The 18184-nt window shown below is 35.0% G+C and overlaps 1 protein-coding gene across 1 annotated transcript in view; it reads right to left on the minus strand.

Annotated features, from left to right (window-relative positions):
• Positions 1-18184, minus strand: part of LOC145300966 (coiled-coil domain-containing protein 40-like) — a 79241-nt gene that overhangs the window by 42051 nt on the left and 19006 nt on the right. Inside the window, exons 3-5 of the mRNA XM_080144532.1 lie at positions 17554-17648; positions 13971-14054; positions 11191-11410 (exon numbers count right to left, since the gene is read on the minus strand). Coding sequence (XP_080000658.1) covers positions 11191-11410; positions 13971-14054; positions 17554-17648 — 399 coding nt within the window. The remainder of the gene's footprint in view (positions 1-11190; positions 11411-13970; positions 14055-17553; positions 17649-18184) is intronic.

Consider the following 18184-nt stretch of genomic DNA (forward strand, 5'->3'; position numbering starts at 1 on the left):
CAATACATTAAAACACAAAAACAAACACAAATCCAGAACGAAAGATGACAATTCGCGCCGCAAAAGCCTCGATGCCTACAATTACGTTTGCCGGACGAGTATAAAAATGACAGCTTTTTCGACAAGCGACCAGATCAGCCCCTGTGTGTCAAATTGTGAACCTCACTCCATCAGCAGTCAGCAACAGTTAAACCCTCGCCAGCGACACCAGCTATTGAAATTACTGATAGCAAGCCTTGAAGATTACCCCCCTCTTCCGCCGCCACTGCCATAGCCAGATCACCACTGCACACCAGACAGTGAGGTTTGCCCACCAATAGCAGGAGCCACTGTCACCAACTCTCTACAGCGACACCTGCTATTATGATTACTCCTCTCCCGCCATCGCCGCATCCGTATCCCAGACACCAAAACACTAAGCCACATTCCTGTCATCGCCACCACCGCACATGTATTCCAGACGCCAGAACACACAAGTCACGTTCCTGCCATTGCCGCCCCCTCACTTCATTCTAACAATAACTTAGTTCATATCAATACTCGACCAGCATTCCTACCGACGCCCCGCCACCTCCGCTGTCGTCGAATTATCCTGACACACGAAACAGTTCGTTTCACAATCGTTTAAACTTTAAATAAAACGTTTAAACTCAACCTTTTCGTTTGTCACTTTCTTGCTTCCATACACTCAGTTTTGTAATATAACAGTTGTATGTGTGTTTTCATGCCTGTTTGCCTTTAACATAATTTATCTTTATAGTGAGTGAAGAAGCAGTTCAATCACCTTTGCATTTGTTTTCTTCTCATTCTGTCTATTTCATCGACTTCTTCATCATTTTCATCGTACACATTCTTCACATTAATTCCGATTTTGATATTTTTGCAAACACAATTTGTTTTTCAAATTTTTAATCAATTATTCGTAAACATACAATATTAACTTATTCAATTCAAGTGTGGCCAACGTAAATAGAAGGCCGTTTCATTAAAGTCACAAACTGCTGACATCACAGAATAAAGATCAATGGTCACGATTAGGTGATAGACAACTGTTTCTATTCTCAAAGAAATTACCGAGGGATTTATGAATTAATTGGTTGGTCAAGTGGAGTATCAAGCTTGGTGTGAACATCGAATTTGAATTCTTATATTTTAAAACTATAAAATAGTTACGTGGTCCATTGAAGGGAAGAAAATTAGATAAACATAAAAAAAAAAAAAATAGAAGGCCGTTCCACCAAAGTAACGTAACGTGCTAACATAGGCGATAGATGACGATTACAAGGATTATTTTAAAATGGATACATTTTAAAATTAATAATTTAATACACTTTTAAAAACTAAAACGTTACTATAATGCTTTCCTGCTAAAAAAAATACTCCCTTTTAATTGCACGTGTTCAAATATAAAATAATTATTTATCTTTTTTTTTTTTTTGGGGGGGGGGGAATACAGTCACATTTGGACGTTTCATAAATCACTCGGCAATGTTTTTGAGAATTGAAACAGAAAATTACTATCCTCATAATGGCTGTCAATCGCCCAATCGTCGCCATTGTACTTTATTTTGTGACGTCAGCATATTAAATGACTTTAATGGAAGGGTCTTCTATTTACGTTAGTCATACTTGAATAAGTTAATATGCGTGTTTACTCAATTATTCGACCTGCTACAAAAACCTGATTTGTTTTACCAAATGCTAAAAACCGTTTTTATCCATTGTTGTGTATGACTGATATTATAAACAAAGTCCTAACACACAATAACGTTTTCAACAAATTTATTGAAATAAATCTTTGATTTTTTGTTACCGTAAACTGTTTCCGTCCTGTTTATTATTTATTTACTTCTACTTATTAAACGTTTCCGTTGCTAATCGTTCTCCTTTATGTTTCTTGTTTACTCTTCTTTGTATGATTGCTTTTACTTTTATGGGTCTGTTATATATATATATATATATATATATATATATATATATATATATATATATATATATATATATATATATATATATGTGTGTGTGTGTGTGTGTGTGTGTGCGTGTGTGTGTGTGTGTGTGTGTGTGTGTGTTCTTATCAATGTTCTTACATATACGGGTGTGGGTGTGTGTATGAATGCTCTTGCGTATCTTACGTGCAGTTCACTATTATATATATATGTGTGTGTATGTTCTTATCCTTCACAAATTGATAAAAGTCTTATCCTTCGCAAATTGATAAAAGTTCATTATTGGATTTTAATTATAAGGTGAAGCTCGAATTATTCAAACTCGAGATAGATAACGCCAAAAAACATCCACCCATTAATATGGGAGGGGAGATTATCTTCAAAAGCGTCCTGAATTGATAATTGAGCACCGGACTTTACTAAGTAGATATTAATAAGTCCCTTGTACCCATTCCCACCCCCTTTTTTATGGAGAGTAGATAATACAGTGGATGTGTTATTGGCAGCTCCAGTAAACCTCGCTTCTCCTTATTTGTCCTTCAGTCCATATTTCCAATGAGTGATTTTTCTGACAAAGGGTGAAGAAAAAGCTGCTTTAAAGGTCGGTACTACTTGGTGACCAGTAGTCTGAGATGTCGGAAATTTTTCTGTCTATGTCTATCCTTGTGACCATGTCACTAGGAGGTAAAAATTTTGTCTGAGCTGACGTTATCCGCCTGATAGTCAGGGACCCGAACCTTGGATTAACCACTAAGGAGGCTGTCCTATCAGCAGGCGCAAAGTACTGGGACTGCTGTATTGAAATTTGGTGAATGGATTCTGGACCATGCAGTAGTCTCTGGTGGGGCCACTCGATACCATACTAGTGGGTAATTGTTACGGCTTTACCTTTTCATGTGCTACAAAAAAAAAAAAAAATTCCTGTCTTTTCTCTCTTACTTTCCCTCTCTAACCAAGTATGCGGACCTGTTCCACAAATCCCAAAATCTCAACATGAAACATCTCCAGAAAAAAAACTCGAATAAATCTAGAACCCCATCTTCCAACATAGACCCCTACTATCATGTCTCGTTCTCCAACATCAAGGGTCTACATTCCAACCTTCCAGAGGTTGTAACCCAATTGCAGGAGACAAAACCGGACATATTCTTTTTAAGCAAAACTGGAATAGGGCCGACCACTTCCCTAGATGAGTTCACAATTAACGGATACTCTAACTTAACAGCTAAATCTGACTCCCAAGATTGCCATGGTGTTGTGGTGGCAACCACTTAGTTGCATATGCGAATAACATAACACTACAAATGGCAAGCCTAGGTTGGCCTTGGTGTGTCTTACTCAAATGCCACCAGAAGTGACGCCGAAGAGCGTACATGTCCTCCCACCAAGACTCTCTGACTCGACACCGTCATTTGTACATATTGTAAATATACCTTTTCTTTAATACACTTATTATTGCGTTATCTTTTTGTTTGCGTCTTCATTGCATTTCCTTACTAATTATTGTTCAACCTTGCAACCACAACAGTTGGCGACGAGATATGAAGCGTCAAATATAACAGTTTGACGAAGAACTATTTAAAAAAAAAAAAAAAAAAAAAAAAAGTACAACGCAAAGGTTGACCATTTTTTTTAAGGAATGCAAAGTGTTGACGAGCAAACGGATTTTACGCTAAAGAGAAGTTTTAACTCAAGTGAAAAAAAAAACTCTAACGTGGCAAAAGCGACAATTTACGCCGTTTTCTGGGAATCCGACTTGCAAACGAATGTAAAAGTGAATTTTTGTTTTGTCGCTACACGACAAATCTTACTAAAGGACCAACTTGCAAACGAAAAGCGAACTTTGTTCTGTCGCAAAAACAACAGGTCAGACCCGTATTACGAAAAGCAAGGAAGTAACCTACGAAAAAAGTTCACCAGTGGATTCTAATTACTGTTCTCCGTAAACAAAACAACAACTAAAGGACTTTTTAATTAATGTTTTGGTTGACGTCGGTACTAAAAGGAAATACCACAGCTAAAACTAAAATTCAAGGAAAGGATTTTTTTTTCTTAAAGTTGTCACTGAATAACGGATAATACAGTAAAACGTCACGGGAAAAAAAGGTAATCTCAATTTAAGAGGTATTTTAATTACTAAAATACTAGAGAAAAAAAACTCAAAGAACTAAATGTACTGCATACATTTATTCAATTGTGACTCGATTAAAAAAAAAAAAAACCCAAACTTTTATTTTGGGGAAAGAGTTACTTATTAGTAAGTGCCTAAAAACGGAAAGTCAATTCCATTTCGTGATTCCAGATAAACCTGTTTTATTTTTTTTTTTTGCAGCGTGACTCGCAAAAAGAATATATTATTGCAAGCAGCGATATTATTATTGAAAACAGCTTACAGCAATTTGCTTTTTTTGTTGTAACCCAAACCAGTGTATAGTGTACATGGTACAATATTTTTTTTTAACTACACACTAAAAAAAAACAAAAAAAACATGGAAGACTTATCAAAAATGTTCATGCAATTTTTACAAGCACAGGCTGAGCGGGATGAACGCAGACAAGCTACACAAAACGAGCTTTTGCAAACACAAATACAGGCACAGGCTGACCGCGACGAAAAGAGAGAGGATAGATTATTGAAATGGCAACAGGAACAAGAAGAAAAGCAGAAAATGGCACAATTAAAGCAGAAAAAACTGCAATTGGAACAGGAAGAAAGGCATAAGAAACTACAATTGGAACAGGAAGAAAGGCATAAGAAACTACAATTGGAATATGAAGAAAGACAAGATGAACGTTTTGTTAAAACATTGGAACTACTAAAGAGTAATCGAGAAAATGTCGACAGTGTTAATTTCTCCCATACAACTATTTTTAATAGCATGGACACATTTCATTATGTGCCTGAGGAAGAGAAGAATTTTGAAGCATACTACACAAGATACGAGGATGTTTTTCAACTGGACTGTAAAAATTGGCCAAATAGTCAGAAAGTGAGCCTCTTACTCAGAAAATTGGGTACATCAGAACACAGCAAATTCGTAGATTACATATTACCTAAAAAAACTGCGGAATTAGAGTTCATGGAAGCTGTAAAATTACTAAAAGAATTATTTAATCCAAATATATCTCTTTTTCATAAAAGATGGCTGTGCATGAATCTAAGAAAGATGGACAACCAAGATTATTTGACATATGCATCAGTTGTCAATAAAAACTGCGATAATTTTAAGCTTGCAGAACTAACGGTAGAAGATTTTAAATGTCTAATCTTCACTCAAGGGTTAGTTTCCACGAAAAATGCAGAAATACGCAGACAAGTGTTGTCTAAGCTGGAATCTGAGCAAGATTTAACCCTCCAGAAACTAGCAGAGGACTGTGAAAGGGCCATTACACTAAAAAAGGATTAAAAAAATATAGAAGAATCCGGAGTGGCATATGTAAGAAAAGTTAGAAAACCATACGCACCAACCAAGAACTTTACAAAGAAAAGCAATGGAACGGGATATTCCAAAGATAATAACCATAAATATAGTACAGAATATAACAAGCCTCTTCCTAGATATAACTGTAAGAGATGTGCAGAAAAGCATTGGGAATCAGATTGTCCTTATAAGAAGAAAAAATGCTACATTTGTAAGAAGGTGGGACACAAAAGCGATTGCTGCAGATATAAAGATTACACCAGAAAGAGAGTACAGCAAACAAAATCAAATACAAAATTAGACAAAGATCGGCGAAAATACGTAAAAGTGGAAATATTTAACACATCAATAAAGTTACAACTCGACTCCGGCTCCGATGTTTCTATAATAAACCTGAATACGTGGAAAAAGTTGGGAAAACCGGCCATGATGAAAACTAGTAAAGCAGCCCGGACGGTAACTGGTGGTATAAAATTTGAAGGAGAAGTTGTCCTCCCGATAAAATTGAAAGGGATTTCGAAGAAATTAAAAATATTCGTACTAAAAAATAGTTAAAATCTGTTTGGAATAGATTTAATTGAAAAATTCGGACTATGGGATAAGCCAATCAATACATTCTGTAAAAAATTAGAATGTTCTTCTCCAACAACAGTAAATATAAAAGACGATTTAAAAGAATTATTTCCTGAGGCATTCACGACTAACTTAGGTCGCTGCAATAAATTCAAGGCCTCGTTTGAACTTAAAGAAAACGCTAGCCCAATTTTTAGAAAAAAGCGAAATGTTCCGTTCGCTGGGTTGGAAAAGATTGATAAAGAATTAAATAGATTGGAACAGACGGGAATTCTATCAAAAATAGAACACAGCGAGTGGGCAGCCCCCACCGTATACGTAAAGAAAAAGAATGACGAAGTTAGAGTGTGCGCAGACTTTTCGACCGGGGTCAACTCCCTATTAAAAGATCACCATTACCCCTTACCAAGCCCAGAGGAAATATTCACGAAGTTGAATGGGGGTAATATCTTCTCCAAGATAGACTTGAGCGACGCGTATTTGCAAATACTGGTCGAGGAGAATTGCTCAAAAATACTATGCATCAATACGCATAAAGGATTATACAAATACAACCGATTGCCTTTTGGCATCAAAGTAGCACCTGCCATCTTTCAGCAAGCGATGGACACCATGCTAAGTGGTATTGAGTGCGCATGTGCATAACTGGACGACATTGTTGTCAGGAGCAAATCCCTAGAAGAACATAAGGAACATTTGAAACAAGTATTTACTCGAATACAAGAATTCGGCTTTAAAATAAAAGAAAGTAAACGTGACTATTGTATGAGCGAGATTAAGTATCTTGGACACATAATAAACAAACATGGACGACGTCCAGACCCGGACAGATCTGCGGCAATAAAAAATATGCCAGCACCCGATAATGTAACAACCTTGCAGAGTTTCTTGGGACTCGCAAATTATTACCAATCTTTTATTGAAGGAATGCATAACTTGTGAGCCCCCTTAAATAATCTGCTTAAAAAGGATATACCGTGGAACTGGACGCAAGAATGTCAAACCGCTTTTGACAAAATAAAGAGCGCACTAACATCCGAATTATTCTTAACGCACTTTGACACAAACTTAAAAATAGTCGTCGCTAGTGACGCTAGCTCCTACGGCTTAGGAGCATGCATTCAACATATTATGCCGGATGGGTCTAGAAAACCAATAGCGCACGCTTCGAGAACGCTGATACCAGCCGAAAGGGCATATTCACAAATCGAAAAAGAAGCGTTGAGCATAATCTTTGCCATGACTAAATTTCACCGATATTTATATGGTAGACAATTCATACTTGAAACCGACCATAAACCGTTAGTCACGATCTATGGATCAAAAAAAGGATTGCCGGTATACACCGCAAATAGATTGCTGCGCTGGGGTACAATACTACTTAATTACGATTTCCAGCTACAACATCTAGCATCAAAAAAGATTTGCCATGCGGATGGACTGTCAAGACTGATACCACAGAAACACAATCTGGAAGAATCAGTCATTGCAGCAATTCGGACAAATGTTGAAGTAAAAAATATGGTAGCAAACATCATTAAGGAACTACCCGTAACTTTGTCGGACATTAAAAGGGAAGCCGAGAAAGACGAATATATAAAGGACATAAAAGAGAAAATTATAACGGACACAAAGGTGCAGGAAGTTTTCTCCATATGTGACGATGTGTTACTGTACAGCGAGAGAGTAGTAATACCCAAAACATTGCAGAATAGGGTGTTAAGAGATTTCCACACAGGACATCTGGGGATAAATCGAATGAAGTCGTTAATGAGAAGCTACGTGTACTGGCGTAACATGGACACTGACATAGCAACAACAATTGATAAATGTAAAGGATGCCAGTTAGCGGCAAAATCTCCACCTATAGTACACAAACCTTGGCCGAAAACCGACCAACCATGGTCGAGAATCCACATGGACTTCGCTGGTCCAGTAGGTGAAAACTATTATTTAATTGTAGTGGATAGTTTCACAAAATGGCCGGAGGTAATGCGTTGCAGGAATCCAACAACGAATAACTCAATAGGGTTCCTACACGAGTTGTTTGCAAGATTCGGTGTACCAGACACACTGGTCACTGACAACGGAACGCAGTTCACATCCGCAGAGTTTAAGGAATTTTGCGACACGTTCCGAGTGAAGCACATCACGACTCCGCCGTATCATCCAAGGTCGAACGGCCTCGCGGAAAGGTTCGTGGACATGCTAAAACGAGCGTTAAAGAAATCCATTGGAACACCAGCAGAAAAAGCTTTGCAACAATTCTTGCAAGTATATAGGATTACACCACATCCTAGTACACCATCAAACATATCACCAGCTGATCTAATGTTTGCCAGAAAGGTAAAATCAGCGTTTGACAAACTATTGCCAAGGCAGGCAATTATCCGAAACACTACACACACGAGAAGAAAGAAATATAACTCGGGAGATCGAGTATATTTTAAGTGCTACAGAAATAACACATCTTACTGGGAATGTGGAGTAGTGGATAAACGCATTGGTGATTGTACATACTTGATTAAAGGTCCACAGAATATACATAAAAGGCACCTAAATCAGATAAAAAAACGTCATATCCAAGATGATGATGATACGACAACAGTCGAAGAGGAGGACACCATAGATATCATATACGAATCTTTTAATTTGGAACCGCCTCAAAATGCACCTGAACCCCGAAGATCAGGTAGGAAAAGAAAAGTGAATGAACCATTAATGGTAAACCCAAAAAGAAAAAGATATTGAAATCTGTGTGACTTCAAATCTTGGGAGGGGGTGTTGTGGTGGCAACCACTTAGTTGCATATGCGAATAACATAACACTACAAATGGCAAGCCTAGGTTGGCCTTGGTGTGTCTTACTCAAATGCCACCAGAAGTGACGCTGAAGAGCGTACATGTCCTCCCACCAAGACTCTCTGACTCGACACCGTCATTTGTACATATTGTAAATATACCTTTTCTTTAATACACTTATTATTGCGTTATCTTGTTGTTTGCGTCTTCATTGTATTTCCTTACTAATTATTGTTCAACCTTGCAACCACAATACATGGACATGGAATATGTGCCTGCATTAAAGATGGCTTCCCGTGTGGCAGGGATATCTCTAGAGAAGATCTTAATTTACCCTATATGTGCTTCTGGGTTGCACTTGCTTACACCACTACATTTATATTTGCCCTCTATCGGCCCCATAACAGCGGAGTTACTATCTTTAAGAGTATATCTGAGAAAATAGACCAGATCCTATCTGCACATCCCTCGACTAACATCCACATCTGTGGTGACTTCAATGTCCATAACGTGGAATGGCTGACCCATTCAAATAAGACGGATGATGAGGGAAGGTTTTGTCATGATTTTGCCATTGCTTATGACCTCACTCAGATTGTTCACAAACCCACCCGTGTGCCCGATACTACCGGTCAATATGCAAGCCTCCTAGACCTTTTTCTCTCAACTTCCTCTGAGCTATGTTCATGTTCCGTTCATTCTCCTCTAGGATCCTCTGACCACTCCGTCGTATCAGTTAAGATAAAAATGAAATGTAATAAGTCCCCAGACGTACCCCTCCACCGTACTGTATACCGATACTCTATGGCTGACTGGGATAGCTTCCATACATTCATATCTGATCTACCTCTGCATTCCAAAGCTGCTTTCAGGAACGCCAGCAACCACTGTAAAAGAGTAATAAAAAATGCAAGAGAGCTATATGCCCAGTCTGTTAAATCCAAAGTAGCTGATCAGCAGCTTGGTTCCCACCAGTTTTGGCAAATAACAAATAGGATCCTGAACAGAAACGTGCGTTCTATCCCAACCATTATCAATGGACCAGAGGTCATCTCGTCAGCATCAGACAAGGCCAAACTATTTGCCAAGAACTTTGCAGGCCATCAACTCCCCATATTTCCTTCTATAACACAGAACATGCTAGGTAACATACAAATATCTGTGCATGAGGTTGCCAAGCTAATCAAGAACCTTGATTCCAGTAAAGCAACTGGCCCTAGCGGCATCCCAATTAAAGTGTTAAAAAAGCTTCAACCAGAACTTGCTCCCATACTTATGAAACTGTTTAAGCGTTGCCTTAAGGAGAAGTGCTTTCCGACTCCCTGGAAAACCTCATCAGTATGCCCTGTATTTAAGAATTCAGGTGATAAGTCATCTCCCTCTCAGTACAGACCAATAAGTCTCCTGTGTATTATAAGTTGCTGGAATCCATATTAAATAGAGAAATAGTCAACCACCTCAGCAGAAATAACCTTCTTAGTGACACACAATATGGTTTCCGTTCTGCAAGATCTACCGCAGATGTGCTAACGGTTATATCTCATAGGATTAGTGAATTTCTTGACAAAGGCTTCCTTTCTAGGGCAATTGCTCTTGACATATCAAAGGCCTTCGACAAGGTATGGCATAAGGGCCTACTTCACAAGATTTCCAACCACGGTATAACTGGAAATGTTTTCTCAATCATTAAATCATTTCTCTCTGATAGGCTCATAAGAGTAGTGGTCGATGGACAAAAATCAGAGGCTTGCAGTATTAATGCTGGAGTCCCTCAAGGGTCAATCCTGGGCCCAACTCTCTTCCTGATCTGCATCAATGATCTCCCTAAACACATACTTAAATCATTCGTTGACATCTATGCTGATGACATGACCATCTACAGCAACACATCAAAGGCTGTAAATGACAAAGTTCTCTCTGATTCTCTCTCCTCTGATCTCGAGCGCGTGGTTCAGTGGGGGAAGATGTGGTTGGTTACCTTTAATGCATCTGAAACCAAACTCCTATCTTTACATCATCAACGCTCTGATCCCCATCTGGCATCAATTGAAATGGATGGCTCTCGTCTAGTTTAGTGGGGGATGCCCCTTTCTCTTCCCTGCAACCTCTCTCCAACAGAAGAGACGTTGCGAGCCTATCTTTGTTTTATCGTTATTTCCATGGCAAGTGCTCGTCTGAACTCCAATCTCTGGTCCCTCCTCGCCAATCTTTTACGAAAAACACCCATCTAGCTGAATCCACTGTCAAAAATTTTCCCCGCTCTTTATCTGTGCCTAAATCAAAACGTAGATTCCATGAACAAAGCTTCTTTCTTGGATGCTGGGATTCCCAATATTACATTTTTATTATTTTGTAAGATTTTGAATTCTTTGTCAAAATTTCATGCTAAATTACATATCTCCTATCTCTTCAAACATTTCACATTTTTAAGACGTTGTAACTGACCTTGTTTTTGGTAATTTTTGTATTCTGTCATACACTTGTCATGATTATCTTTTTCCGTTTGCAATTCCACTTCTTGTTTCATTCGTATGTTGTTCAAGCTGACGTATTTATCCTGCTGCGTTTCCAACACCATTTGCTGCTGGGCCAATTCTTGCTGCACCGTATAAAGGTTGATGCCGAGGTTATCTTTCTCACGCCTCTTCACTTTCAGTGCTTTTTCCTTTTAAGACATGCAAAAAAATGAAAAGATTTATTAGACGACCGAAACCTGAAACTGTAGTAGAACTGAACAATACAAATTAAAAGAAAACAAAAAGAAACACAGAATGGTTTACCTGAAGATTCGGAACAGACCGGAAGTCAAACATAGGAGCGCGAGCATGCTCAGGCAGTACAATTTATAGTCTCTGTCATGAGTTCTATATGCAAATTATATGTTCTATATGCAAATTTACCAGCTGTGTCAGGTATATATATACTAGCAGGCAGCTCGGCATTGCTCAGTCGTAAAATACGATTAAACATGATATTTTGATTAATGCAGATTTCGTATTTATTATTATATTATATTATATTGGACCCAAGTGACTTAAAAAGTTAAAGAAAAAAATGACTCGTGTTCCACCACCAAGAATCGAATCCAAAATGTTTAGCTTACGATTTACTTTTTCCTTTGACATTAATGCCTGACCTATGAACACATGCTTGCTGCAAGGCTAAAAATTAAAACATGAATCAATAGCTATTACGTTATGCATACATATTCGTAATGCCGTCGTTCGACCATCATCTGACAAATTCCATTTTTTAAAATTTTCACACTTTTACACCGATTTTCCCCGGCTAAAACCCAAATATGAAGTTTTGCATGAGTTCGAATACCCTATATATTAAGCTCCATATCTATAGACCAAAATTGACAGAGGAGTTTGGTCAGCAAAATTTTTTAAACAAATATATATACGCATACATAAATATATATAGAAAGAGGTTTGTGTTTTCTATAACCTTTTTACACAAATATTATGCAAGTATAAATAATTTAGAATATCTGCATGAATATAATATAATTACATGTAATATTTATAGGAGCACACACACACACACACACACACACACACACACACACACACACACACACACACACATATATATCTATAATATAAAGCTGAATGTCTATGTGTGTATGTGTGTCTGGTCACGAATAGGCTCCTATATGGTTGACTATTTTAAAAACACTGATTACATATAATGATAGAAGATGTATCGAAACACAGGAATGAGTATGTTTGATCTGGCAAAATGGTGGTTCATTAAAATTGTGGGGTCTGCGTTCGTGCCTGGTCCACAAAGTATGGAAATAAAAAATTTAAAAATTAAAAAAAAAACGTTTGCAAGTGTTTTTGATATAGATGTACATAATAATACTTTGATAAGTATGTTTTAACTTAAATAGGGATGGTATAATAAAATTGTGGGGTCTGCGTTCGTGCCTGGCTTCCATAGAATGGAAATAGGCACAAACTTTAATAAAGACTTTTCATATCTATCTGCGTAAGTATACTCTGATAATTATGTTTCAGTTTGAAGAAATATGGTATAATAAAATTATGGGGTGTTCGTTCGCACCTGACCTCCATAGAATGGAAATATGTCACAAAGTTTAACAAGGTTTTTTAATATAGATCCACAGAATATTATGATAAGTGTTTCAGTGTGAACAGATATGGTATAATAAATTATGGGGTTTATCTATTTTATTTTACTTTCATCATATTTTGCTTTGATTTTGATACCCCCAAATTCAAAGCTATCTCTTTACACCCCTTCCTTTTCATAATCTATCATACTTTCATAAATCAGAGTTCATTTTCTGTAGGCTGTTTTTGAACCCAGTCAACGACGGGTACTTTTGCTAGTATATATATATATATATATATATATATATATATATATATATATATATATATATACCCACACCGGTCGAATGGTTTTTGACCATATTAATTTTTATTCTACTTTTAAGTTTTAGCCGAATTGCTAGTGAAACAGTTAAGAATTGCCATAAAGAGAATTTGAAAGCGATATATAATTATGTGATAAACAAAAATGTACTTCCCCTCTCAATATTTCATTGCCTCAAATCAGATTCAACTCAAGTCATTAAAAATTTAAGACTTTTCTGCAATATCTGTATTTAAAAAAAAAAAAAAAAAAACTAAGAAAATAATTAAAATCGAAGATCAAATGTGCTTTTCATTTACAGTTTTGTAAATCGTTTTATGTTTTTATATTGATTAATAAATTTAACTTTTTTTTTTTTAAATATTTCTTCTTCTGTTTTTTTTTTCTTTCAATCACTATTTGCTGTGGCAGAGAATTGGTGAGAATCAAATTCTTACACAAATCAATAGAGATTTCTTTATTCCACAATTGGCTTAAGGAAGAATAAGAAGAAGCCCCAAGCCAATTATATATATATATATATATATATATATATATATATATATATATATATATATATATATATAATCATGTATATATTAATAAAAATTTAAAACTTCGATTTCGAAATTTTAACTAGAATGACATCTGAAGTGAATGTGGTTTTGTGGTGCGTGCATCTTAGCTAGACAAAACATAGACAACCCTTAAGTAGAGGGACAAGAATGATTAGATACCCCCACCCTCGCACATTTGAATGTTCTTATACTTAATTTATTTTATGTTTATTATAAAATTTTTTTTAAATGAATAAATTTTTCAAAGCATTTACTTACAATTTCTTTCTTGGAAAATTCGTATTCTTCCTTCATTTTCAACAACCGGGCCTTCACGGCGGTTTGGAATTGTACCATTTTAGGCTGAAAAAAAAAAAAAGCAAAAAAAAACGAATGAAATGTATTCACCAAAATTTACACGATGACCGATCAAATAAAAATAAACAAACAAAAAATAAAATAAAAACAAAATAAGCACAAATCATGTTTATTAATGTGATTGTTCTCCAGAAGATGGAGAGAGTTTGACAGATGTAGGATGAAGATGAAATGGAAGGAAGATGAACAAGATTGAAAGACACATTCCATTTAAATCCCAAAAGAGATGGAAAATGAAAAAAGTTGTTGTTGTTGTTGTTGTTGTTGATGATGATGATGATGATGATGATGACGACGACGTTGTCGTGGCATTTCCGCACCTAAATGTTTCGCTTGTGTCATGTAATCCAAATTATTCATAGGCAGAAATAAAAAAAAAATAAATGTGGAAATAAAGATCTGTAAAAAAACTATAACTCGAAGTTTTGATGTTAACTCGGAAGAAGATGCCTTCATTTCAGGTGCCAGCTACTAAAAGAGAGGGAGATGTGACTTGTCTGTTTGGCAGCAAACAAAGATGTTATTTATCGCTTTCTTAAAGAACTGTCTACCATACATTTATTCTTTCCATTTGGTGAACTGTATTGAATATGTGTAACGTTCACACAAATGAACATTATACAATTACATGAATACAAGATGACACGATCGATCATTATCATATATATATATATATATATATATATATATATATATATATATATATATATATATATATATATATATATAAACTTCAGAATAATGTTATTTAACAATCATCTGGTATGGAAGCCTTACACAACCCTACTCTCTTATCTTCTTGTTTTCTTAATGTTAATTAGCAATATAGGGGCTAATTTGCTTTTTTGTTATAATTGAAGTCTTGTTACCGACACTGATTATTATAATTAATAGTATAGCTATTGGTATATTTTCTTTATATCTAAATATATACCTTTTATGTATGAGTATGCATGTATGTATGAGTGTATAGGTATAGATATATTATGTGTATGTGTGTGTGTATAAATATGTGTATGTGTGTATATGTGTGGTTATGCGTGCATGTATATGTATATGTGCATATATACATATATATATATGTATGTGTATATATGTGTGTATATATATATATATATATATATATATATATATATATATATATATATATGTAGACATGTGTATAAAACATTTTTCCAGTTAAATATTATTAAATATTATTAAATATTATTATTACCGATTTTTAGACACCTTTCAGTTAGGTATTGTTATTTTTATTTGACAGTAAAATATTACCATTATGATTAGGAAATAAAAATAACACGTTCATTTAATATGCGTAGCCTTAGCTTTACAAATTACTCACAAACATTATTATATTCTAAACCTTCAGATTAATTCTCCCATTTAAAGGACATTATCAATGCGTATGAAATTAAAAACAATACCTCCTTATGCATTAAATGATGTTATTTGAGATGACTGGATTAATTCGATCTAAACAAATTAAAGAAATTAAGATGAATTTAGTTTAATTGGTTCAAAGGGTAATGTTAGTTTGAAAAACGCATTATTATTCATTTGCTTTTTTCCCCTCTTCTTTTCTCTTATTTTATTTTCTCTGTTTCTTTTTCTTTCCTTTTTTCCTCCCTTTTCTATATCCGGTACACACAGTAGCATACTTAAGTGACCGGTCAAACTTTTTTATGGGTCTTTTGAACTTTGCCTAAAGAGATCCTTTTGTCCCCCCCACCCTCTATCCCTTTATTATTACCTCCTCTCCTCACCCTAACGCTCCACCCCAGTAATAATATAGGTTTCTAATAAAAAGGCTTCCACCAGACTTTAAAATTCTTCTCACTGGACCCATAAAGAAGAATTTTTCCAGGAATATGCCCGACCCGGATTTATACTCAGTTAGATTACCCAATATACAGCTTGGATCTTATTACCTCACTGCTTTAAAGAACAATCATCATGGATTTTACCACGCATTTGTGATCTAAAACTTTCATATCCTTTTCTTCAAATTCCATTACTATATGACTGTTGATTAATCAATTATCTTGGATTTGCCTTTCCATGTCTCACTTTAGCAAATAGGGCACACACCTTATAAATATTTGCTAATATTTTCTACTCTGAAGAGATGGTAGACATCGAAACCCTATAGGTTAAGAGGATAACATTTTCTAAAGTATTCTTTGCCTTGCTTAGAATAATAAAAATCTTTGATATGAAACTAAAAAATTTCACTTCAAAAATGTTTTTTTGAAATTCATTGAATCACTACAATATATATATATATATATATATATATATATATATATATATATATATATATATATATATATATATATATATATATATAATCATTACTAGGGCTGTGACAAGAGAATATTCTTTGTATTTTTTTGACTCTCGAGTATATATCCGACACAGTTAGACACAGTTAATCAGCAAAGAACCACATCTAAAAACATATAAGATATTAACTGATATATACTCGAGAGTCAAAATAATGAAAAGAATATGCTGTTGTTATAGCCCTAATTATTACTATAACTATCTTTAATTTTTTAATACCTACAGGTATTCCTTTCAGGAATCATCAATGCAGGGAGTTACGTTTACAGGCAGTCGGGAGATTTGAATTTGGCCACGAAGCCATCTCTGACTCCATTAGCAAGAAACAAACCATACGGCCAACGTTAATCGCGAGAAATACAGTTGAAATTAAACATTTATATTAATGTCTAGACGGCTAGAGTGATCTTATGATCATAAGATCATGATCTGCACATGCGAGCTAAAGTGACTGACTTTAATTTCAACTTAGAATGCTCAACAATAAGAACTGAGTTCTTAAATAATATATAATACACACACACACACACACACACACACACACACACACACACAAACACACACACACACAAGGGAGATAAGTCAATTTGTGATGCAGAATTGGTCACACAATTCTTCTGCATTAAAATATGATAAAACTTGGTAATTCGATAAATTCTTTTTTTTCTACTCGATCATTTTTCATAATTTTTGGAATTTATACTAATTTCGACATGACATGTAAGTACATAATGTTTCCACCTGGTTTAAAAACATCATTAATCTGCACAAGAACCACAACTTTTTTTTATTATTGTTTTTTATCCATTTAATGACTTGTCTAACTCTTTGTACATTTTTATTCCTTTTTTAAAACATCGCAATTGAAAACGAAATTATTTCAAACGATTTGATATGAATTGTTGGCATTTATTTATCATTTTTGTTAAACCTTTTTAAAAAATGAGAGAAAAAATTATTTTAAGATGAATGAAATTCTTCAAAAAAAAAAAAAAAAAAACTTGCTGTGATAAATGGATTTTTTTTTCCCCTCCAAAATGACTGCTTTGTTGAAGGATTTGGAAACAACTCAGAATAAGCACTAACGAATAATCACAACCATAATCTGTGAACATATCTTGAAAGATATCAAACTTACATGGTCTGGATCCAAAACCAGAATTGCTGACTCATCTTCATTGTCACCAAACGAAGAACCATGCAGTCTTGAAGTATCTTGTGTAACATCATTTTCTGAAGAAAATTATAAAATGAGGAATTAGTCATGGCAAAAAAAATGTAGAATGAATACGTTGACTCAGAATATTCAGTAGTTATCTCCCTTTATCCATATCAAAGTTATCGCCCCTGAATCATGCCATACTTTTCCCTCCAAAATGACTGCTTTGTTGAAGGATTTGGAAACAACTCAGAACAAACAATAACAAATCACAGCCATAATCTGTGAACATATCTAGAAAGATATCAAACTTACATGGTCTGGATCCAAAACCAGAATGTGGCTCCATTTGATTCGTCAGTTTCTATTGCCTATAAATACAACGTTCTCTTTATATAAAAAATATTGCAACAGTAAGTCTATATTACTTATACATCATCCAATGTATCGCTCTGATTTCTTTTAGCATAATATCATAAATATACTTTCGATTGTGCCTATGTAATATTTTAACATAGTTTTTATTTAGGAACTGATAAGATCTCTGATGGCTTCCCAGTCAGCATTTTTATAATTTCTCGTTGTTTTGAGCACTGGCTCTTCAGTTTTG

The sequence above is a fragment of the Euprymna scolopes genome, chromosome 2 (genome assembly GCF_053919585.1).
Source record: "Euprymna scolopes isolate OS-2025 chromosome 2, ASM5391958v1, whole genome shotgun sequence".
Lineage (NCBI taxonomy): Eukaryota > Metazoa > Mollusca > Cephalopoda > Sepiida > Sepiolidae > Euprymna > Euprymna scolopes.